This window comes from Salvelinus fontinalis, chromosome 12 (assembly GCF_029448725.1).
Source record: "Salvelinus fontinalis isolate EN_2023a chromosome 12, ASM2944872v1, whole genome shotgun sequence".
Taxonomy (NCBI): Eukaryota; Metazoa; Chordata; class Actinopteri; order Salmoniformes; family Salmonidae; genus Salvelinus; species Salvelinus fontinalis.
Window position 1 is genome coordinate 57,272,481 of NC_074676.1, and position 22,701 is coordinate 57,295,181.

The window sequence follows — 22,701 nt, forward strand, 5'->3', positions numbered from 1 at the left end:
AAGTAGGACGCCTCAAAACTCTCATTAAACTAGAGATCAAAGTAGGACGTCTCAAAACTCTCATTAAACTAAAGATCAAAGTAGGACGTCTCAAAACTCTCATTAAACTAGAGATCAAAGTAGGACGTCTCAAAACTCTCATTAAACTAGAGATCACAGTAGGACCTGAGGACGTCTCAAAACTCTCTTTAAACTAGAGATCAAAGTAGGACGTCTCAAAACTCTCTTTAAACTAGAGATCACAGTAGGACGTCTCAAAACTCTCTTTAAACTAGAGATCAAAGTAGGACGTCTCAAAACTCTCATTAAACTAAAGATCACAGTAGGACGTCTCAAAACTCTCATTAAACTAGAGATCACAGTAGGACGTCTCAAAACTCTCATTAAACTAGAGATCACAGTAGGACAACTCAAAACTCTCATTAAACTAGAGATCACAGTAGGACCTGAGGACGTCTCAAAACTCTCATTAAACTAAAGATCAAAGTAGGACGTCTCAAAACTCTCATTAAACTAGAGATCAAAGTAGGACGTCTCAAAACTCTCATTAAACTAGAGATCACAGTAGGACGTCTCAAAACTCTCATTAAACTAAAGATCAAAGTAGGACGTCTCAAAACTCTCATTAAACTAGAGATCAAAGTAGGACGTCTCAAAACTCTCATTAAACTAGAGATCACAGTAGGACGTCTCAAAACTCTCATTAAACTAAAGATCAAAGTAGGACATCTCAAAACTCTCATTAAACTAAAGATCAAAGTAGGACCTGAGGACGTCTCAAAACTCTCATTAAACTAGAGATCAAAGTAGGACGTCTCAAAACTCTCATTAAACTAGAGATCAAAGTAGGACGTCTCAAAACTCTCATTAAACTAGAAATCAAAGTAGGACGTCTCAAAACTCTCATTAAACTAAAGATCAAAGTAGGACGTCTCAAAACTCTCTTTAAACTAGAGATCAAAGTAGGACGTCTCAAAACTCTCATTAAACTAGAGATCAAAGTAGGACGTCTCAAAACTCTCATTAAACTAAAGATCAAAGTAGGACGTCTCAAAACTCTCATTAAACTAGAGATCAAAGTAGGACGTCTCAAAACTCTCATTAAACTAGAGATCAAAGTAGGACGTCTCAAAACTCTCATTAAACTAAAGATCAAAGTAGGACGTCTCAAAACTCTCATTAAACTAAAGATCAAAGTAGGACGTCTCAAAACTCTCTTTAAACTAGAGATCAAAGTAGGACGTCTCAAAACTCTCATTAAACTAGAGATCAAAGTAGGACGTCTCAAAACTCTCATTAAACTAAAGATCAAAGTAGGACGTCTCAAAACTTTCTTTAAACTAGAGATCAAAGTAGGACGTCTCAAAACTCTCATTAAACTAGAGATCAAAGTAGGACCTGAGGACGTATCAAAACTCTCATTAAACTAGAGATCAAAGTAGGACCTGAGGACGTATCAAAACTCTCATTAAAACTAGAGATCAAAGAATACAAGTAGGGTTGCAAAATTCCATTAACTTTCCCAGAATGCAGTTTTTCCAGAAGTTCTGGTGGCCAGATTCCCATATTTCCTGCTCATTCCCTCGTAAATAAAGGAGGCTGAAGAAATTTGGCTTGGCCTCTAAAACCCTCACAAACTTTTACAGATGCACAATTGAGAGCATCCTGTCGGGCTGTATCACCGACTGGTACGGCAACTGCACCGCCCTCAACCGCAGGGCTCTCCAGAGGGTAGTGAGGTCTGCCCAACACATCACCGGAGGCAAACTACCTGCCCTCCAGGACACCTACACCACCCGATGTCACAGGAAGGTCAAAAAGATAATCAAGGACAACAACCACCCGAGCTACTGCCTGTTCACCCCGCTATCATCCAGAAGGCGAGGTCAGTACAGGTGCATCAAAGCTGGCACCGAGAGACTGAAAAACAGCTTCTATCTCAAGGCCATCAGACTGTTAAATATCCATCCCTAGCCGGCTTCCACCCGGTTACTCAACCCTGCACCTTAGAGGCTGCTGCCCTATATACATAGACATGGAATCACTGGCCACTATAATAATGTTGAAATAATGTTTACATACTGCTTTACTCATCTCATATGTATATACTGTATTCTATTCTACTGTATTTTAGTCAATGCCACTCTGACATTGCTCATCCTAATATTTATATATTTCTTAATTCCATTATTTTACTTTTAGATTTGCATATTGTTGTGAATTGTTAGATACTACTGCACTGTTGGAGCTAGGAACACAAGCATTTCGCTACTCTCGCAATAACATCTGCAAAATATGCGTACGTGACCAATAAAATTAGATTTTGATTTGATGAGTGGTTGGGTTATTTATAGCCCAACAAAAGGAACATTTTCTCATCCAGTAGTAAACTCAACTGATCAACTGTGTCTGTACGCATGTCTGTGTCTGTCCTACGCTGATTCAGACCTCACTATGTTACAAACAGCTGTGAGAGGAGAGTGTTTTACCAGACTCAATTATCATCCTGACTGAGAGAAATGTACTCACCAGAACACTAAATATGTTCCAGACTTCATTGACGTCAGGAATCTCAGCTACGACTGACGCAAGCAGTCCAGAAACAGCTACGGTATGGTATGAGAAGCAAAGTGAAGCAAAGCCAGGTTGTGTGCAATAACATTTACCAGGTCTGTACTTTATGGGCCCGATTTAGACTTGACATAAGTTGATGTGATATAGACTAAAGTAAAAAAAACTAAAAAAGACTTGTGTCCATGCTTTATTTCCTTAAGTCAATGTGGAGTCTACTTACTTCCAGTCTGAATCTGGCCTTAAATGTCTAAACAAATAAGCAATTTAACATTTTACAATTTCAACCCCCCCAAAAAAACAACGGAAGTCAATGAGGAATCTATGATGCAATGGAAGTCAATGAGGAAAAGAGGAATCTGTGATGCAATGGAAGTCAATGAGGAATCTGTGATGCAATGTCAGTCACTCAGTAATGCAGTTAGAAACTGGAGCAGAGACCAATGACGGCAGAGACTTGAAAGCGGCATGAACACCGATGTTACCAGGGAAACCTGTAGCTTCAAATGACCTGTCAACATCATGTGTACATACAGCAGGTTACTGTATCCCTGTAGCAAACCATATGTAGCTGTCTGTCATCATAGCAATGGCATTGCTATTCCCTGGGGAATCCTCACCCGGCATGAGTTCAAAAGAGCAACTGTGTAACAGCGCCCTCTGCTGGTGGCTTTCAGAAGGGCAGTTCAGTTCAGCTTACTGCGGTCCAATGACTTGCTGCTTGCTTATTGTTATACAGCAAGAACACTGTCCCAGTCCGGAGTACCCCAGCTAGCACTAACACTACAAAGTTGAATGAACACATTTTTTTATTTATTTACTATTTGCTCTATTGTAGCCCGAGTGCCTGTCTGTTTCTGTTCCCTTTGCCAACTCCTTATGGACAGCTTGGCAGGGCAATGAATGACCGTCTGTCAACGACAAGAGAGTAGAAACAGACAGGCATACAGGCTTGTTCTATTGCATCTTTAGTCACGTTGAAGCTATACCATATTCTTCCTTTAGGTAGCTAGGTCATGGAACTACTGAAATGTTGAAGCTATACCATATTCTTCCTTTAGGTAGCTAGGTCATGGAACTACTGAAATGTTGAAGCTAAATCCAATCTTCCTTTAGGTAGCTAGGTCATGGAACTACTGAAATGTTGAAGCTAAATCCAATCTTCCTTTAGGTAGCTAGGTCATGGAACTACTGTGATCTGCATCTTTATCTTTTGTATCTTAACCAGAAATCCGTAGGCAGGTCGTAAAATTAGGCTTAGCTAATTCTTCCCTTACTCCAGGCCCCTTGAAAGAATCCTCATCCGTCAAAACCCTTTGTGCGTCCAACCCTATTCCCTATATAGTGCACTACTTTAGACCAGAGCCCTATGGAACCCTATTCCCTATATAGGGCACTACTTTAGACCAGAGCCCTATGGAACCCTATTCCCTATATAGTGCACTACTTTAGACCAGAGCCCTATGGAACCCTATTCCCTATATAGGGCACTACTTTAGACCAGAGCCCTATGGCACCCTATTCCCTATATAGGGCACTACTTTTGACCCTACGGAACTAAAATAGGGAATAGGGTGCCATCCTCTACTTCAGCATAGAGAGTAGCTAGCAAGAGGTTTGCTCTGCCAAATTCCACTCTCCAGTTTGTTGGGCCTAACAGCCCCAGTAACCACAGTTACTAAATACCAATATGTAAAACCTCTGGAATGAAGACTGAAGCAATACATATTTACCTAACACACACACACACACACGTCCCGAATCCACAGAAAGGATGGAACAGAAAACACATAACAATACATTCCTCAAACACATTTTACATTTATTTAGTATATTAATATTTTGTCTTTATTTCATTCCCACAAACACCCGGGTACTAAATGGCACCCTATTCCCCTTATAGTGCACTACTTTTAACCAGAGTGCTATGGGCCTTGTTTGTGTGTGTTGTGGGAAAGGGTCGGGATGAGAACCAAGGAGACCCCTCCCTCCCTCCCTCCGTTCTACCATGTTATCCCTCTACTGAGAGATGGAGTGGGACCTTGTGGAATCCTCACAGAGAGGATGACAGCTTTTCTGGCACTAACAGATTATTTTTTATTCTCTCTCCCTCTCTCTGGGAGGGATGCAGTCACACCTTCACCCTGAGGAGCGAGACCCCAACCCACACTCTGCTGGCTGAGAGAGAAGATGTAGCTTGTTCTCGTCAACAAGTGAGGACAGCATCTGAGCCATTGGAGAATGAAGTTTTAAATATTTAAAAATATATATATTTCTATGTTTACAAACATAGTTACATTCCATCTTGGGTGTTTGGATGACATCACAGGAGGCAAACTGTCAATAAAAACAAAGACTGCAAACAGCACCGCCAAAATACATTCCACATCCACACAAAAACAAGACGCTCTAAACGGGTACAAAAGAAAAGAGATTGTCAAGGAGAAATCTAAGCACCACTTACTTGGCTTAGCAATACAGTACGTTTCTAAAGTGCTTTACAGGCGCTAACTCACACCACGACACTGTAGAGTTGAGTCAGTGGGCTCAGAGACACACCTAAACCACCCTGGACTAAATCACACACATTAACTCACCAACAGACTGTCACCAGTCGCATGTACAGCGTATCTTTCCAACAGGTCCGTCTGTAGAGACACACAGAGCCAGAGAACTGCCACACCAATACTCCTAGAACTAGAGAAACCTGGACTCTGTTGGTGGTCAGTCAGTCAGTCAGTGGCACATATCTGGTGACGACTCCAGAGGTGAGCTGTCTGTCTGGTCAGTCACTGACCGCTCCAGAGGTGAGCTGGATGTTCAAGAGGGATAAGGTTAGGAGGTGTCTGGATGGTCAGGAGGGTTAGGAGGTGTCTGGATGGTCAGGAGGAGTCTGGATGGCCAGGAGGGTTAGGAGGTGTCTGGATGGTCAGGAGGTGTCTGGATGGTCAGGAGGGTTAGGAGGTGTCTGGATGGCCAGGAGGGTTAGGAGGTGTCTGGATGGTCAGGAGGGTTAGGAGGTGTCTGGATGGTCAGGAGGGTTAGGAGGTGTCTGGATGGCCAGGAGGGTTAGGAGGTGTCTGGACGGTCAGGAGGTGTCTGGATGGTTAGGAGGGTAGGAGGTGTCTGGATGGTCAGGAGGGTTAGGAGGTGTCTGGATGGTCAGGAGGGTTAGGAGGTGTCTGGATGGCCAGGAGGGTTAGGAGGTGTCTGGACGGTCAGGAGGTGTCTGGATGGTTAGGAGGGTAGGAGGTGTCTGGATGGTCAGGAGGGTTAGGAGGTGTCTGGATGGTCAGGAGGGTTAGGAGGTGTCTGGATGGTCAGGAGGTGTCTGGATGGTCAGGAGGGTTAGGAGGTGTCTGGATGGTCAGGAGGGTTAGGAGGTGTCTGGATGGTCAGGAGGGTTAGGAGGTGTCTGGATGGTCAGGAGGAGTCTGGATGGCCAGGAGGTTTAGGAGGTGTCTGGACGGTTAGGAGGTGTCTGGATGGTCAGGAGGGTTAGGAGGTGTCTGGATGGTCAGGAGGGTAGGAGGTGTCTGGATGGTCAGGAGGGTTAGGAGGTGTCTGGACGGTTAGGAGGTGTCTGGATGGTCAGGAGGGTTAGGAGGTGTCTGGATGGTCAGGAGGGTTAGGAGGTGTCTGGATGGTCAGGAGGGTTAGGAGGTGTCTGGATGGTCAGGAGGGTTAGGAGGTGTCTGGATGGTCAGGAGGGATAGGAGGTGTCTGGATGGCCAGGAGGGTTAGGAGGAGTCTGGATGGTCAGGAGGGTTAGGAGGAGTCTGGAGGTGTCTGGATGGTCAGGAGGGTTAGGAGGTGTCTAGATGGTCAGGAGGGTTAGGGGGTGTCTGGAGGTGTCTGGATGGCCAGGAGGGTTAGGAGGTGTCTGGATGGCCAGGAGGGTTAGGAGGTGTCTGGATGGCCAGGAGGGTTAGGAGGTGTCTGGATGGTCAGGAGGGTCAGGAGGTGTCTGGATGGCCAGGAGGGTTAGGAGGTGTCTGGATGGCCAGGAGGGTTAGGAGGTGTCTGGGCGGTCAGGAGGGTTAGGAGGTGTCTGGGCGGTCAGGAGGGTTAGGAGGTGTCTGGATGGCCAGGAGGGTCAGGAGGTGTCTGGATGGTTAGGAGGGTAGGAGGTGTCTGGATGGCCAGGAGGGTTAGGAGGTGTCTGGATGGCCAGGAGGGTTAGGAGGTGTCTGGATGGCCAGGAGGGTTAGGAGGTGTCTGGATGGCCAGGAGGGTTAGGAGGTGTCTGGGCGGTCAGGAGGGTTAGGAGGTGTCTGGATGGCCAGGAGGGTCAGGAGGTGTCTGGATGGCCAGGAGGGTTAGGAGGTGTCTGGATGGCCAGGAGGGTTAGGAGGAGTCTGGATGGTCAGGAGGGTTAGGAGGTGTCTGGATGGCCAGGAGGTGTCTGGATGGCCAGGAGGGTTTGGAGGTGTCTGGGCGGTCAGGAGGGTTAGGAGGTGTCTGGATGGCCAGGAGGTGTCTGGATGGTCAGGAGGGTTAGGAGGTGTCTGGATGGTCAGGAGGGTTAGGAGGTGTCTGGATGGCCAGGAGGTGTCTGGATGGCCAGGAGGGTTTGGAGGTGTCTGGATGGTTAGGAGGGTAGGAGGTGTCTGGATGGTTAGGAGGGTAGGAGGTGTCTGGATGGTCAGGAGGGTTAGGAGGTGTCTGGATGGTCAGGAGGGTTAGGAGGTGTCTGGATGGCCAGGAGGGTTAGGAGGTGTCTGGATGGTCAGGAGGGTTAGGAGGTGTCTGGATGGTCAGGAGGGTTAGGAGGTGTCTGGATGGCCAGGAGGGTTAGGAGGTGTCTGGGCGGTCAGGAGGGTTAGGAGGTGTCTGGATGGCCAGGAGGTGTCTGGATGGTCAGGAGGGTTAGGAGGTGTCTGGATGGTCAGGAGGGTTAGGAGGTGTCTGGATGGCCAGGAGGGTTTGGAGGTGTCTGGATGGTTAGGAGGGTAGGAGGTGTCTGGATGGTTAGGAGGGTTTGGAGGTGTCTGGATGGTTAGGAGGGTAGGAGGTGTCTGGATGGTTAGGAGGGTAGGAGGTGTCTGGATGGTCAGGAGGGTTAGGAGGTGTCTGGATGGTCAGGAGGGTTAGGAGGTGTCTGGATGGTCAGGAGGGTTAGGAGGCGTCTGGATGGCCCAGGTATTTAGAAACGGTCCTGACATTGTCCTGTCTCATGCCCTGGATGTGAGCGTCTAGTCTCTGGATTAGCTCCTGGGAGCGCAGGTTCTCCTCCTCCAGGTACCGGGACGCCACCGAGCCAGCAGGGGAAGCCACACAGCGCTCCTGGAGAACAGGAGGTATTAGACACTAGAAGTTTCACAATTCCGGTAACTTTCCCCAAATTACCCGTTTTTTTTTTTTTTTTTTTAATTACCGGTTGGAAGTTTCCAGGAATCTGGAGGGAATAAGCAGGAAATACAGAATCCTCCAACTGGGATTTCTGGGAAAAGTGGGAATTTGGAGAAAGTTAGTGGGGATTTGAAACCCTAGACACAGTATTATATTGCCGTACTGACTGAAGACTGAACTGGTCCTCAGAAAGGTCAAGTTCTGAAACAATTATATCCTGTTTCCCCCCCCCCCCCATACTCAAAATCTGCCTGTTATTATCATGATCAACTTTGACTAACATCACATTATATTCTACTCCTCACTATACCAGCATTATTCTCCTAGTCGCTTAACATTAGTCTCTTAACGTTAGTCTCCTAGTCGCTTAACGTTAGTCTCCTAGTCGCTTAACGTTAGTCTCCTAGTCGCTTGACCTTAGTCTCCTAGTCGCTTGACCTTAGTCTCCTAGTCGCTTAACATTAGTCTCCTAGTCGCTTGACCTTAGTCTCCTAGTCGCTTAACGTTAGTCTCCTAGTCTCTTAACGTTAGTCTCCTAGTCGCTTAACCTTAGTCTCCTAGTCGCTTGACCTTAGTCTCCTAGTCGCTTGACCTTAGTCTCCTAGTCGCTTGACCTTAGTCTCCTAGTCGCTTGACCTTAGTCTCCTAGTCGCTTGACCTTAGTCTCCTAGTCGCTTGACCTTAGACTCCTAGTCGCTTGACCTTAGTCTCCTAGTCGCTTAACCTTAGTCTCCTAGTCGCTTGACCTTAGTCTCTTAGTCGCTTAACGTTAGTCTCCTAGTCGCTTAACGTTAGTCTCCTAGTCGCTTAACGTTAGTCTCTTAGTCGCTTAACGTTAGTCTCCTAGTCGCTTAACGTTAGTCTCCTAGTCGCTTAATGTTAGTCTCCTATAGTCTCCTAGTTACTTAACGTTAGTCTCCTAGTCTCTTAACGTTAGTCTCCTAGTCGCTTAACCTTAGTCTCCTAGTCGCTTGACCTTAGTCTCCTAGTCGCTTGACCTTAGTCTCCTAGTCGCTTGACCTTAGACTCCTAGTCGCTTGACCTTAGTCTCCTAGTCGCTTAACCTTAGTCTCCTAGTCGCTTGACCTTAGTCTCTTAGTCGCTTAACGTTAGTCTCCTAGTCGCTTAACGTTAGTCTCCTAGTCGCTTAACGTTAGTCTCTTAGTCGCTTAACGTTAGTCTCCTAGTCGCTTAACGTTAGTCTCCTAGTCGCTTAATGTTAGTCTCCTATAGTCTCCTAGTTACTTAACGTTAGTCTCCTAGTCGCTTAACGTTAGTCTCTTAGTCGCTTAACGTTAGTCTCCTAGTCGCTTAACGTTAGTCTCCTAGTTACTTAACGTTAGTCTCCTAGTCTCTTAACGTTAGTCTCTTAGTCGCTTAACGTTAATCTCCTAGTCTCTTAACGTTAGTTTCTTAGTCGCTTAACGTTAGTCCCTAGTCTCTTAACGTTAGTCTCCTAGTCGCTTAACGTTAGCCTCTTAGTCGCTTAACAACTGCACTTGTCTTCTCTTACGGACTTTTTTGACAGCTGCTTTACTGAGGAAAAGTCTGTAAGTGTCTCTGGATAAGAGCGTCTGCTAACTGACTCACATGTTTCTAAACAGAGCAGCTGTATATAGTAACCACATGAGTCTGGCAGAGTGAGTGTACCTAAATCGTCACTGACAGGTAGCCTCACCATGTTTAGTATGTCTTGACTGGCCTGCAGGTGTAGAGCCTCCTCTGAATTGGACAACTGGCCCTCAGCACCACCAGGTACAGAGACAGGTAGAGGTGCAGGTCCATTAGGAACACAGACAACGGCTGAGGCTGTCCCCCGGGCTAATCTGCTTTCTCTACAGGACGAGGAGGAGGAGGAAGAGGAGGATGAGATGGGCCTGTGGTCCAGGGTCTGGCCGTGGTGTCTGTGAGGTGAGGATGAGGAGGAGAGGGCCTCCAGCTGTTGGAGGAGGCGCTGGATCTCCTCTTCGTAGTGCGAGGTGTTCTTCTGCATCCTAGCCTCCATGGCTAACATCTCCTCTCTGTGTCTCTGCTGCAGTTCCTCTGCACTCCTACAGCAGGAACAACAAGGAGGTTCACTAAAACATTAGCGGAGAACACAAATCATATTCACCAGGCTTTGTGTGACCTGAGTGAGACTGCAGTGTGTGTGTGTGTGTGTGTGTGTGTGTGTGTGTGTGTGTGTGTGTGTGTGTGTGTGTGTGTGTATAATGTCTACTGTAGCCTACCCGTCCTGTGCTTGTCGTGGACCTGCCCTGGACTGGTTGTGTAGCAGGGATCTGTCTAGCTTGTCCTGCCAGGTCTGTGTAGAGGCCTCCAGGCGAGCTCTCACCTCCGCTAGCTCCTGTCTCATCTGCCTGTTCTCCTGCTCCAAGCTACTGAGAGACGATACATAGCTCTCTCTCAGGGAGGCCAGGCAGGGGTCCCCTTTCTGTAAGGGGGGGGGGGAGAACAGACGGAGATGGAGGGGTGAAGGAGAAAGAGGGAGAGATTGAAAAAGAGGGCAAGAGAGTGTCAATGAATGGCTGAGGCTTCACTCATACAGCACTCCTATCCTCCAACTGGGATTTCTGGGAAACGTGGGAATTTGGAGAAAGTTAGCGGAGATTTGAAACCCTAGACACAGTATTATATTGCCGTACTGACTGAAGACTGAACAGGAGACTGGTCCTAAGAAGTAGAAGAAGTATAACTCAGTCCAGACCTTAGTAGACTTCGACTCCACTCTTTCCAGCAGATCATTCAGATGTTGGTTCTCGATCCTCAGAGTTTCCAGCTGCACCTGAGTCACCTGGATGGAACAGAGTAGCAGAGCCACTGGCATTAGTAGATATGGCCAAAATATCATATCACACTATTTTTTTTCTCTTTCACATTTTTGGATGGTATTTGATGTTTTTTTTTACATTTAATAACATTTCTAAATGTGATTTATGAGTAGTGCATTACCTCAGGGTGGCAACACATATTTATTTATTTTATTTTTATTTTACCGTTATTTTACCAGGTAAGTTGACTGAGAACACGTTCTCATTTGCAGCAACGACCTGGGGAATAGTTACAGGGGAGAGGAGGGGGATGAATGAGACAATTGTAAACTGGGGATTATTAGGTGACCATGATGGTTTGAGGGCCAGATTGGGAATTTAGCCAGGACACCGGGGTTAACACCCCTACTCTTACGATAAGTGCCATGGGATCTTTAATGACCTCAGAGAGTCAGGACACCCGTTTAACGTCCCATCCGAAAGACGGCACCCTACACAGGGCAGTGTCCCCAATCACTGCCCTGGGGCATTGGGATATTTTTTAGACGAGAGGAAAGAGTGCCTCCTACTGGCCCTCCAACACCACTTCCAGCATATATTCTAAGTGATTTTTCTTTCTTTCTCCATTCAGATTGTTTTCTACTGTTCAATTCAACTTCAACCTCAAATGATTTCCATCCATTTCCTGCAGAGATTTCCACACTGCCACGTGCCTGCACAATATGTGCAAAGCTGTATTAGCTAGCTACCTTTGCGCTGACTCGGTACATTTATTAGCTAGCTCTAAACAGCTAACGAGAGATTAGCATTAGCGGCTAACACGATTTAGCTAAAAACTTGCTAAACAAAAGACAAACTAGCTGTTCGCAGATGTAATAAAGATAAAACTAATATTATATAATGCTTGTGGAGTGATGCATGTGCTGCATTGACCATGCAGACTGAACACAAGTGGTCTCTTGGTCGAGCAACAGCAAATGCGCACCTGACAGGCGGCGGGGCTAGGTCTGTGCGGAAGCGGAATGGAGAGAAAACAGAGATTTCAAAAAAGCCTTTTGACTCAATTTGGCTCGAGGGTCTGCTATACAAATTGATGGAAAGCGGTGTTGAGGGAAAAACATATGACATTATAAAATCCATGTACACAAACAAGTGAGAGGTTCAAATTGGTAAAAACAAACACACAGATTTCTATCCACAGGGACGTGGGGTGAGACAGGGATGCAGCTTGAGCCCTACCCTCTTCAACATATATATATCAACGAATTGTCGAGGGCACTAGAACAATCTGCAGCACCCGGCCTCACCCTACTAGTCAAATGTCTACTGTTTGCTGATGATCTGGTGCTTTTGTCCCCAACCAAGTAGGGACGACAGCATCACCTAGATCTTCTGCACAGATTCTGCCAGACCTGGGCCCTGACAGACCTGGGCCCTGACAGACCTGGGCCCTGACAGACCTGGGCCCTGACAGACCTGGGCCCTGACAGACCTGGGCCCTGACAGACCTGGGCCCTGACAGACCTGGGCCCTGACAGACCTGGGCCCTGACGGGTAAATCTCAGTAAGACCAAAATAACGGTGTTCAAAAAAAGGTCCAGTTGCCAGGACCACAAATACAAATTTCATCTAGACACCGTTGCCCTAGAGCACACAAAACACTATAAACATGTTCTGTCTAAACATCAGCGCCACATGTAACTTCCACAAAGCTGTGAACGATGTGAGAGACAAGGCAAGAAGGGCCTTCTATGCCATCAAAAGGAACATAAAATTCGACATACCAATTAGGATCTGGCTAAAAATACTTGAATCAGTTATAGAACCCATTGCCCTTTATGGTTGTGAAGTCTGGGGTCCGCTCACCAACCAAGAATTCACAAAATGGGACAAACACCAAATGAACACTCTGCATGCAGAACTCTGCAAAAACATCTGTGTACAATTTGGCCCTCAACAGTGGCAGAATAGCTGACCACCGTGACTGACTCAAAATTAAGGAAAGCTTTTGACTATATAGACTCAGTGAGCATGGTCTTGCTATTGAGAGAGGCCGTCGGAGGCAGACCTGGCTCTCAAGAGAAGACAGGCTATGTGCACACTGCCCACAAAATGAGGTGGAAACTGAGGTGCACTTCCTACCCAAGAAGACTCGAGTCTGTAATCGCTGCAAAAGGTGCTTCAACAAAGTACTGAGTTAAAGTGTCTGAATACTATTTCAGTTTATGATTTTTTTAAATTTGTTAACATTTCTAAAAACCTGTTTTTGCTTTGCCATTATGGGGTATTGTGATGTCATTATGGGGTATCGTGATGTCATTATGGGGTATTGTGATGTCATTACGGGGTATTGGGATGTCATTATGGGGTATTGTGATGTCATTATGGGGTATCGTGATGTCATTATGGGGTATTGTGATGTCATTATGGGGTATCGTGATGTCATTATGGGGTATCGTGATGTCATTATGGGGTATTGTGTGTAGATTGATGAGGATTTTTAAATTTTTTAATAAGGCTATAACATAACAAAATGTGGAAAAAGTCAAGGGGTCTGAATACCTTCCGAATGCACTGTATACTGTATATATGTACAGTAGCTCCATCATTTGCTCAGATGCTAACACTACTGCCACCTAATGGACTGAAGTGAAGTTAGTTTAAGAGTGTAACCAGAGATCACTAGTCCACAATAGCTTGCAATTCACAGGCTAATGATTTCTATAGACAGCCCCCCTTGGTAGAACGTTTAAGAGGAATGTTACTATGAGTTATAATTGTATCCAATCTTTCCTTTCACCCTCCTGCCCTGGTGGACCTCACCTTGAGCTCAGCCGCCCGGCGCTCTGCCCTGTCCACCTCGCCACTAAGCTGGCGCTCCACGCTGGAGGCGGAGCCACTGAGGGTGGCGATGGTGATGTCACGCTGGTGCAGCTCATTGGTCATCTGGGACACCTCCTTCCTCATGCTCTCCACCTCCCAGCAGCGCGTCTGCTCCGCCCTCGCCAGTTCCTCGCGCAGCTATGGAATGTAAAATAGAGCTGTCCTGTCGTTATGTACTCATTAAACATCCTGGTATTGCCCACCTATTGGCCAACCACTGAAAACGACCACCGCATGCTACAACTGGTTGAATCACGACTTAAGACAATGTTATTGAAAGCTTCGATAGAGGCTAAGTACAGGTAAATATTTGTTTAATACTCCTTTCCGGTGGAGCTTCAGCACGGAACAGGGCTGAGTTTGTCCGGTGGAGCTTCAGCACGGAACAGAGCTGAGTTTGTCCGGTGGAGCTTCAGCACGGAACAGAGCTGAGTTTGTCCGGTGGAGCTTCAGCACGGAACAGAGCTGAGTTTGTTTGATACAGAGCCTCCTCTGACCCCACCGTGGGACCCTGGTCCATGTCACTTACCCGTTTCACCTCAGTTACAGAGCGACTCCTCTCTTCCTTGATATGCTTTAACTCCGTTTCTCTCGTGACCAACTCTCCTCTCTGTCTGCTCATAGTCTCCAGTCTGAGGAGGGAAGACATGTTTCACTATGGGCACTATCGTTTTTTTTGTAAAAACATCAAATTGTGATGCATATAAACTGATACCAGGCTGCAGTATGATGACAAGCCGATGCTGTTCCTTCATCAGCCAAACAGTCAACCATTTAGTCACAGTCAACCAGACAATCATTTAGTCAGAGTCAACCAGCCAGTCAGTCAACCAGACAATCATTTAGTCAGAGTCAGCCAGACAGCCAGTCAGTCAACCAGTCAGTCAACCAACAAGTCAGACAGTCAGCCAACCATTCAGCCATTTAGTCATACAGTAAACCAGACAGCCAGTCAGTCAACCAACCAGTCAGACAGTCAGCCAACCAGTCAGTCATTTAGTCACAGTAAACCAGTCAACCAGTCAGTCAACCAACCAGTCAGACAGTCAGCCAACCAGTCAACCATTTAGTCACAGTCAACCAGACAGCCAGTCAGTCAACCAGCCAGTCAGCCAACAAGTCAGTCATTTAGGCACAGTCAGCCAGCCAGTCAGCCAACAAGTCAGTCATTTAGTCACAGTAAACCAGACAGCCAGTCAGTCAACCAGTCAGTCAACCAACCAGTCAGACAGTCAGCCAACCAGTCAACCATTTAGTCACAGTCAACTAGACAGCCAGTCAGTCAACCAGTCAATCATTTAGTCACAGTCAACCAGACAGCCAGTCAGTCAACCAGCCAGTCAGCCAACAAGTCAGTCATTTAGTCACAGTCAACCAGACAGCCAGTCAGTCAACCAGCCAGTCAGCCAACAAGTCAGTAATTTAGTCACAGTCAACCAGACAGCCAGTCAGTCAACCAACCAGTCAGTCAGATCACCTGTCTCTGAGTCTGGCTAGATCAGTCTTCAGGTGGACCTCACAGGCCTGGGCAGAGTGTAGCTTGGTAGTAGTCTTCTCTAGGTCCTGTCTGAGGAGCTGTAGTCCTGAGCCACCTCTCTCCTGGGCTCCTAGACACTCCTCTAGAGACCGGATGACTTGTTCTTTAGCCTGCAGGGCCCTGGTCAGCTTGGACAGGTCATTACAGAACTGCTGCTTCTGGCCCTCATTCTCCTCTGTCAGCACCTGCAGGGGGAGCAGAGTGAACCCACAGTCTATGAATCAGTCTATAACACCAAACCCACTGTCTATGAGCCAGTCTATAACACCAAACCCACAGTCTATAAGCCAGTCTATAACACAAAACCCACAGTCTATGAATCAGTCTACAACACCAAACCCACAGTCTATAAGCCAGTCTATAACACCAAACCCACAGTCTATAAGCCAGTCTATGAATTAGTCTACAACACCAAACCCACAGTCTATAAGCCAGTCTACAACACCAAACCCACAGTCTATAAGCCAGTCTATGGTTCAGTCTACAACACCAAACCCACAGTCTATAAGCCAGTCTATGAATCAGTCTATAACACCAAACACACTGTCTATAAGCCAGTCTATGAATCAGTCTATAACACCAAACCCACAGTCTATGAATCAGTCTACAACACCAAACCCACAGTCTATGAGCCAGTCTATGAATCAGTCTATAACACCAAACCCATAGTCTATAAGCCAGTCTATAACACCAAACCCACAGTCTATAAGCCAGTCTATGAATCAGTCTATAACACCAACCCCACAGTCTATAACACCAAACCCATAGTCTATAAGCCAGTCTATAACACCAAACCCATAGTCTATAAGCCAGTCTATGAATCAGTCTATAACACTAAACCCAGTCTATAAGCCAGTCTATGAATCAGTCTATAACACCAACCCCACAGTCTATAACACCAAACCCACTGTCTATAAGCCAGTCTATGAATCAGTCTATAACACTAAACCCAGTCTATAAGCCAGTCTATGAATCAGTCTATAACACCAAACCCACAGTCTATAACACTAAACCCACTGTCTATAAGCCAGTCTACAACACCAAACCCACAGTCTATAAGCCAGTCTATGAATCAGTCTATAACACTAAACCCAGTCTATAAGCCAGTCTATGAATCAGTCTATAACACCAAACCCACAGTCTATAACACTAAACCCACTGTCTATAAGCCAGTCTACAACACTAAACCCAGTCTATAAGCCAGTCTATGAATCAGTCTATAACACTAAACCCAGTCTATAAGCCAGTCTATGAATCAGTCTATAACACCAAACCCACAGTCTATAAGCCAGTCTGTAAGCCATGGTCTAATACCATGTGTTTTTCATTCACACCAATCAGCAGTGTCTTTGGTTCACAACAACCGTCCATTTCACACCACTGTCTCACCTCGTCGTCTATTCCTGACTGGAACATCAACTGTGCCAATCACAGAGACCTGCACCTGGCTGACACTGACTGTCTATTTCAAGAAAACGGTCCGTCTCAGGTCTGCCACCAGGCACCGGGTTCCCCCTCCCTCTCTCCTTCCCCACCCTCCCTCTCTCTCTCCTCTCTCCTCCAGGTTCATACATTCTGTCCCCTCCTGGGCTCTCCCCTCAGCTGCTCCTGGAGGTGTCTCCCCCCTCCTCCCTCCCTCCTCCCCAGGTTCCTACATGCTGTCCCCTCCTGGGCTCTCCCCTCAGCTGCTCCTGGAGGTGTCTCCCCCCCCCTCCCTCCCTCCTCCCCAGATTCCTACATGCTGTCCCCTCCTGGGCTCTCCCCTCAGCTGCTCCTGGAGGTGTCTGAGTCGTTCCAGCTCCAGTTCCTGGGAGTGCAGTGTATCCTGGGCCCTCTCCAACTGACCCCTCAGCCTCTGCAGATCTGCCTGCCCGGCACGCCCTCCTCCTGGGTCCTGTAGCCACGCTGCTCCCTGGGACTGGAGGAGGAGGTACAGCAGAGTTATCACATGACTGTGTAGCTCATTACAGGATATTTTGAAAGTGTGGGGGGGAGGGGGGTAATTTTCCTATAAAGTCTTAAGGCTCCTTAATTCTAATGTCAACAGTAGTCTTCAGTGTTCATATATGTAGAATAAAGGTAAATGTCTCGATGAGACAGGTGATGACAGAAGATTAGAGGGGAATCAGCTTCAAGGTCACAATCCTGTAAATTGTGATGTAAAACTCTCTGTCCATATTTGTACAACACAACATATAGTAAAGTCCCTGGTCGCTAGTAACCTTCATATTAGTGAACTGCTCTGCCAGACCCTTCCTCTGCGTCTCCAGGGAAGACACCTGCTTCTGGTACTGCAGCCTCTGGTTCTCCCACTCTGCTGACCTCTGACGGAACTCCTGATCAACACAACACAGAGGTCAGGGGTCAACACAACACAGAGGTCAGGGGGTCAACACAACACAGAGGTCAGGAGTCAACACAACACAGAGGTCAGGGGGTCAACACAACACAGAGGTCAGGGGGTCAACACAACACAGAGGTCAGGGGGTCAACACAACACAGAGGTCAGGGGGTCAACACAACACAGAGGTCAGGGGGTCAACACAACACAGAGGTCAGGGGGTCAACACAACACAGAGGTCAGGGAGTCAACACAACACAGAGGTCAGGGGGTCAACACAACACAGAGGTCAGGGGGTCAACACAACACGGAGGTCAGGGGGTCAACACAACACGGAGGTCAGGGGGTCAACACAACACAGCGGTCAGGGATGAACACACAGCTAGGGACCAGCAGAGGGCGCCAAAAGGCAACATCCAGGGCAATATGTATCAAGCATCTCAAAGTAGTGCTGATCTGAGATCAGGTCCTTCTTGTCCAATATAATGTTATTCATTAGGATGTAAAAAAAAAAAAGGTCCAACTGATGAGCACTCCTACTCTGACAAAAATGTCTACATACTGTACGTCCCCAGGAGCACCGGTAACACTGGTCCATAGTTTCTGAGAGAAGAACCCTACCGTACCTCTATCTTTCCATTGAGGCGGGTCACCTCTGTCCGGTCCTCCTCGCGGCTCTTGGCTCCTTCACGAGACTCCTTCAGCTGTTTACTCTGAAGCTTCTGGTAGCTGTGCTTCAGCTTAGACAACTGGAGGGAGGGAGAGAGGAGACATGGGAATGGTACGGTTTGAATCATGCAGCTCTCTGTACATATTAGACTGGGTTTCCCCTTCACTATGTAACCACCTTGAGCATATGGAAAATGGCTATTATCGGTGCTCTAATCTCGAGGAAAGACAGACGGACGGACAGACAGACAGACACAGACAGACAGACACATAGGTAGACAGACTGACAGATAGGTAGACAGACTGACAGACAGACTGAGACTGACAGACGTACAGACTGACAGAGAGGTCGGCTGACTGACAGATAGGTAGCCAGACTGACGGAGAGACGTACAGACTGACAGATAGATAGTCAGACAGACTGACAGATAGGTAGACAGACTGACTGAGACTGACAGACAGACGGACAGACTGGCAGAGAGGTCGGCTGACTGACAGATAGGTAGACAGACTGACGGACAGACGTACAGACTGACAGATAGATAGTCAGACAGACTGACAGACAAACAGACTGACAGACGAACAGACTGACAGATAGATAGTCAGGCGGACTGTACAGATAGGTAGACAGACGGACAGACAGACTGACAGATAGATAGTCAGACAGACTGACAGACAAACAGACTGACAGACGAACAGACTGACAGATAGATAGTCAGATGGACTGTACGGATAGGTAGACAGACTGACTGACAGACAGACTGACAGATAGATAGTCAGACGGACTGTACAGATACGTAGACAGACTGACTGACAGACAGACAGACTGACAGATAGATAGTCAGACGGACTGTACAGATACGTAGACAGACTGACAGATAGATAGACAGACTGACAGATAGATGGTCAGATGGACTGTACAGATAGGTAGACAGACTGACTGACAGACGGACAGACTGACAGATACGTAGACAGACTGACGGACAGACTGACACCGTCTTTGTGTTGCACTAAAGCGCTCGCTAACGTACCTCATCTTTGACACGCTGCAGTTGTTCCTCATATTTAATGACCAGCTCTTGCTTCCCTGTCTGGACCTCATTTAGCTGCTTGCGGAGCAACCCCACCTGTGGGCAGATAAACGGGCAATAAGGTCTAGTGTCAAGAGAAACCGGTAGGCGGGCTGCATTCGTAGCTACAAAACACACTTTAGGAACAAACACTGTCATGCAGAAATGCATGTTAAATTTTTAAAAAAAAACTTTTTTTTTTGGTAGACCCAGAATTGTTCCAATGTTGTGTCTGATGTATCGGATCCATTTCTAGTGTAAGTTCTCAGCAACAACATGACAGCCTTTGCAGTTCATTCCATTAGCGTGCTTTCATTTGGACGATTATCCTTCAAGCTCAGTTTTAGGCCCCGCACTTGTAGTTGATGGAGACTGACGGAAAGCTGAACGCTCACATTACATGCAGCAGAAAAGCCTCACACATACGGTTGCAAAAATCTGATAACTTTCCTCAAATTTGCAGCTTTTCCAGAAATCCCGTTTGAAGGTTTCCTATGTATTTTTTTTATTTATTTTTGCTTATTCCTTCCTAATTCCAATAATCTTCTAACCAGGATTTCTAGAAAACTGGAGAATTTGGGGAAAGTTAAGAGAGTTTTGCAATCCTACTTCCGCATAGCTTCTCGGACTAGTTCACCTGCATCAGCTCTTTCTCCACTACCACTTTCAACATCCGACAGCCAGTGTTCTGCAGGTCTAACAGTGAAACTATAGCCACTGTCACTTTGTACATCTTCCACAGGGTATAAAAGGCAAGGAGTGAGACATTAGGAGTTAAAACAGAGATTATATATACTGTCTTCAGAAAGTATCCATACCCCTTTACTTTTTCCCACATTTTGTTGTGTTACATCCTGAATTTAAAATACATTAAATTGAGATGTTGTAACTGACCTACACACAATACCCAATAATGTCAAAGAGGAATTATGTTTTTATTTATTTTTATTTTTACAAAATAATAAAAAATACAAAGCTGAAATGTCTTGAGTCATTAAGTATTCAACCCCTTTGTTATGGGAAGCCTAAATAAGTTCAGGAGTAAAAATGTGGTTAACAAGTCACATAATAAGTTGTATGGACAATAATAGTGTTTAACATGATTGAGACACGGATTGAGACAACGGATTGTGTATGTGTGCCATTCAGAGGGTAAATGGGAAAGACAAAAGATTTAAGTGCCTTTGAACGGGGTATGGTAGTAGGTGCCAGGCGCAACAGTTTCCCGTGTGCATCAAGAATGGTCCACCACCCAAAGGACATTCAGCCAACTTGACACAACTGTGGAAAGCATTGGAGTCAACATGGGCCAATGCTTTCGACATCTTGTAAAGTCCACGACCGAACGAATTGAGGCTGTTTTGAGGGCAAGGGGGGGGGGGGTGCAACTCAATATTAGGAAGGTGTACCTAATGTTTAGTAAACTCAGTGTATTATACAAGAGACAAAATTCACAAATTCAACAGCACCACGGCAGAGTCATGTCTTTTAAGTATAAAACAATGACTCAATAATCCATGCATTCTGGGAATGCTATAATGTCCAAAAGTTATTGGCGGATTTAGAAAATTGTCTGTCAGAAGTATTACAATGTAAATTCACTTTGAATCCGTCTGTTTGCATATTTATCAAGACATGGCATGTGAGGGTGCAGTGAGATACCTGATGGGTTGTGCAATTCTTTTCTTGTTAATCCTCTTGAAAAAGGGTATACTTAAAACTGGAAATGAACCAATCCTCCATTGTTAACAAAATGGAAAGGTCAAATGCTTGATTATCTTAAAATTGAAAGTGCGTGGGCGACATAGAGAAACAAGATGGTGCAGTTTGAGGCAATGTGGCAAAAAAGTGATGCGGCGCTGGAGATGGGGGTGTGAGCAGGGTGAGTCTGGGGATGGGTGATGTCGTTGTCTGCATTTGTATAATGTTGTTTGTATGTGTTTTTGTATTGTTTGAAAAGAAATGCAAATCGTACAGTAACAACAACAATATATCTATGCCCAACTGTACCTCTGAGTTCTTTTGGTCTATGAGGTTTCTGGCTGAGAGGAGCTCCTCTTCTCCGCTGTGCAGACGCAGCTCCATGGCATGGATCTCTGCCTCCCACTCTGTCCTCTTATGGTTCACCATGATGTCTATCTGTCTCATCAGCTCCTGCAGCTCGGGCTCACAGGACGTCAGGACAGAGCTGGAAGAACGCAGCAGGACAACATTTATTTTCTGAAATGCTGAGGTCTTTAAAAAAAATATATATATATAGATATCTTCCAATGCATAGTTACTCCTATTAGAACTTAAAGGTAGCTGCTCGTATCTCCTCTCACCTCACGTCATGGTCTTGCAGAGATCCCAAAAAGGCATCCATCTCGAGTAATTGGCTTCTAACCGGCATCCACTTAGCTACATGGTCTCTGTAAATAAAACAATGAATGTATGACTCATGATTAGGACTGGGAAGCTACTTTGAAATTCAATTACATGAGCGAAAGTTAGATAGCTAACAGTTAGCTAGTAAGCAGTCCATCATCAGTACTGTCTGCAGAGTGTTTTGATCATGCAGACCACCACGCCAGCTTGCTAACAAACTTGTTAGCCAACCAGATTGTATCTACATTCATTGACTGTCAGCTAGCTAGCTTGCCAAACAATGCAGCTTTTTTTGCACTCGTTAACGTTAGCTAGCTAAGTAAATCAATGACAGGATAGCATTACATTCGCTTGTTAGCTACTAACGAGCTAGCAACTTGGTTAGCTAATTAACGGTTGATGACAAAGCTAGAGACACTAAACTAGCTATGAATTGAACGTGTATGCGTAGTCAAACATCCATGTAAATAGGATATTAGATTAATTTGCTGAAACGTACACGTGAACCATGAGATAATCAACATTATACTCACAGGAATAGCAAGGCCTCGTAACGTTAGATAGCAGCTAGTGAGCTCTAGCTAACAACTGTTGTGTTTACAGTCCGTTTCCCCGCAGGGCATTCTGGGATATAACAACTTTTTTTTCCTAGCCGAAATAGCGAACGTTTGTCCACCAAAAAGTCCCCTTTTACCAATAATTACGTTAGCTAGCTATCTCTGGTGGGAAAGTTAGCTAGCTACAGTAGCTAGTTTGCTACTTTTGTGAGATGTAACGTTAGCTATGCTGGCATGTAAGCTAACCGTAACGTATGTGATAACGTTAGCTAAGTTAGTTAGCTAGCCAGCAAAGACGCAAACGTTTCGGTAACCCATTAGTCCATCCTCAAACAAGCAATGCAACATGTAATTTGTTAGTTACCTGGCGCATTATAAATACTTTATATACTCGGAATTGTAGATTTCGAATAATGGTTTGTTGTATTGTAGTAATTTATAACGTAAAATGTCACCTGCCAGTGCACGTGGCTCGTTGGTCTAGGGGTATGATTCTCGCTTCGGGTGCGAGAGGTCCCGGGTTCAAATCCCGGACGAGCCCTCCTTTTTTACTTTAACGTTTGCTAAATCCAAATGACGTTAACTA

The 22,701-nt window shown here is 45.9% G+C and overlaps 1 protein-coding gene and 1 non-coding gene across 4 annotated transcripts; one reads left to right on the forward strand and one right to left on the reverse strand.

The window, feature by feature from the left end:
• Nucleotides 1-4,372: 4,372 nt before the first annotated feature.
• Nucleotides 4,373-22,661, reverse strand: cep63 (centrosomal protein 63). Of its 3 annotated transcripts, none has more exons than XM_055941147.1 (15): nt 22,571-22,661; nt 21,516-21,602; nt 21,202-21,379; nt 19,153-19,248; nt 18,079-18,201; nt 17,334-17,447; nt 16,850-17,029; nt 15,052-15,296; nt 14,104-14,206; nt 13,515-13,712; nt 10,628-10,714; nt 10,152-10,354; nt 9,602-9,974; nt 7,949-8,014; nt 4,373-7,857 (listed from the first exon to the last, which is right to left on the reverse strand). In XM_055941147.1, the coding sequence occupies exons 2-15, from the start codon at nt 21,581-21,583 to the stop codon at nt 7,690-7,692; spliced, it is 2,202 nt and encodes a 733-aa protein (XP_055797122.1). In that variant the 5' UTR covers nt 21,584-21,602; nt 22,571-22,661; the 3' UTR covers nt 4,373-7,689. The 3 variants fall into 3 exon arrangements, with proteins under 3 accessions (XP_055797122.1, XP_055797121.1, XP_055797123.1); XM_055941146.1 differs by lacking the exon at nt 22,571-22,661 and adding an exon at nt 22,092-22,335; XM_055941148.1 differs by lacking the exons at nt 7,949-8,014; nt 22,571-22,661 and adding an exon at nt 22,092-22,335.
• On the forward strand, nt 22,585-22,656 carry trnap-cgg (transfer RNA proline (anticodon CGG)). Its single transcript has one exon. It is a non-coding gene; the product is annotated as a tRNA-Pro (tRNA).
• Nucleotides 22,662-22,701: the final 40 nt, after the last annotated feature.

What these genes read in the sequence shown, in the direction of transcription:
- cep63 (XM_055941147.1), bottom strand. Translation starts at nt 21,583, where the DNA reads ATGCCGGTTAGAAGCCAATTACTCGAGATGGATGCCTTTTTGGGATCT. An exon ending in TGCAGCGTGTCAAAGATGAG is followed by an intron (nt 18,202 to 19,152) that starts GTACGTTAGCGA and finishes CCCTCCCTCCAG; the next exon opens with TTGTCTAAGCTGAAGCACAG. An exon ending in CTAGCCAGACTCAGAGACAG is followed by an intron (nt 14,207 to 15,051) that starts GTGATCTGACTG and finishes TTCCCTCCTCAG; the next exon opens with ACTGGAGACTATGAGCAGAC.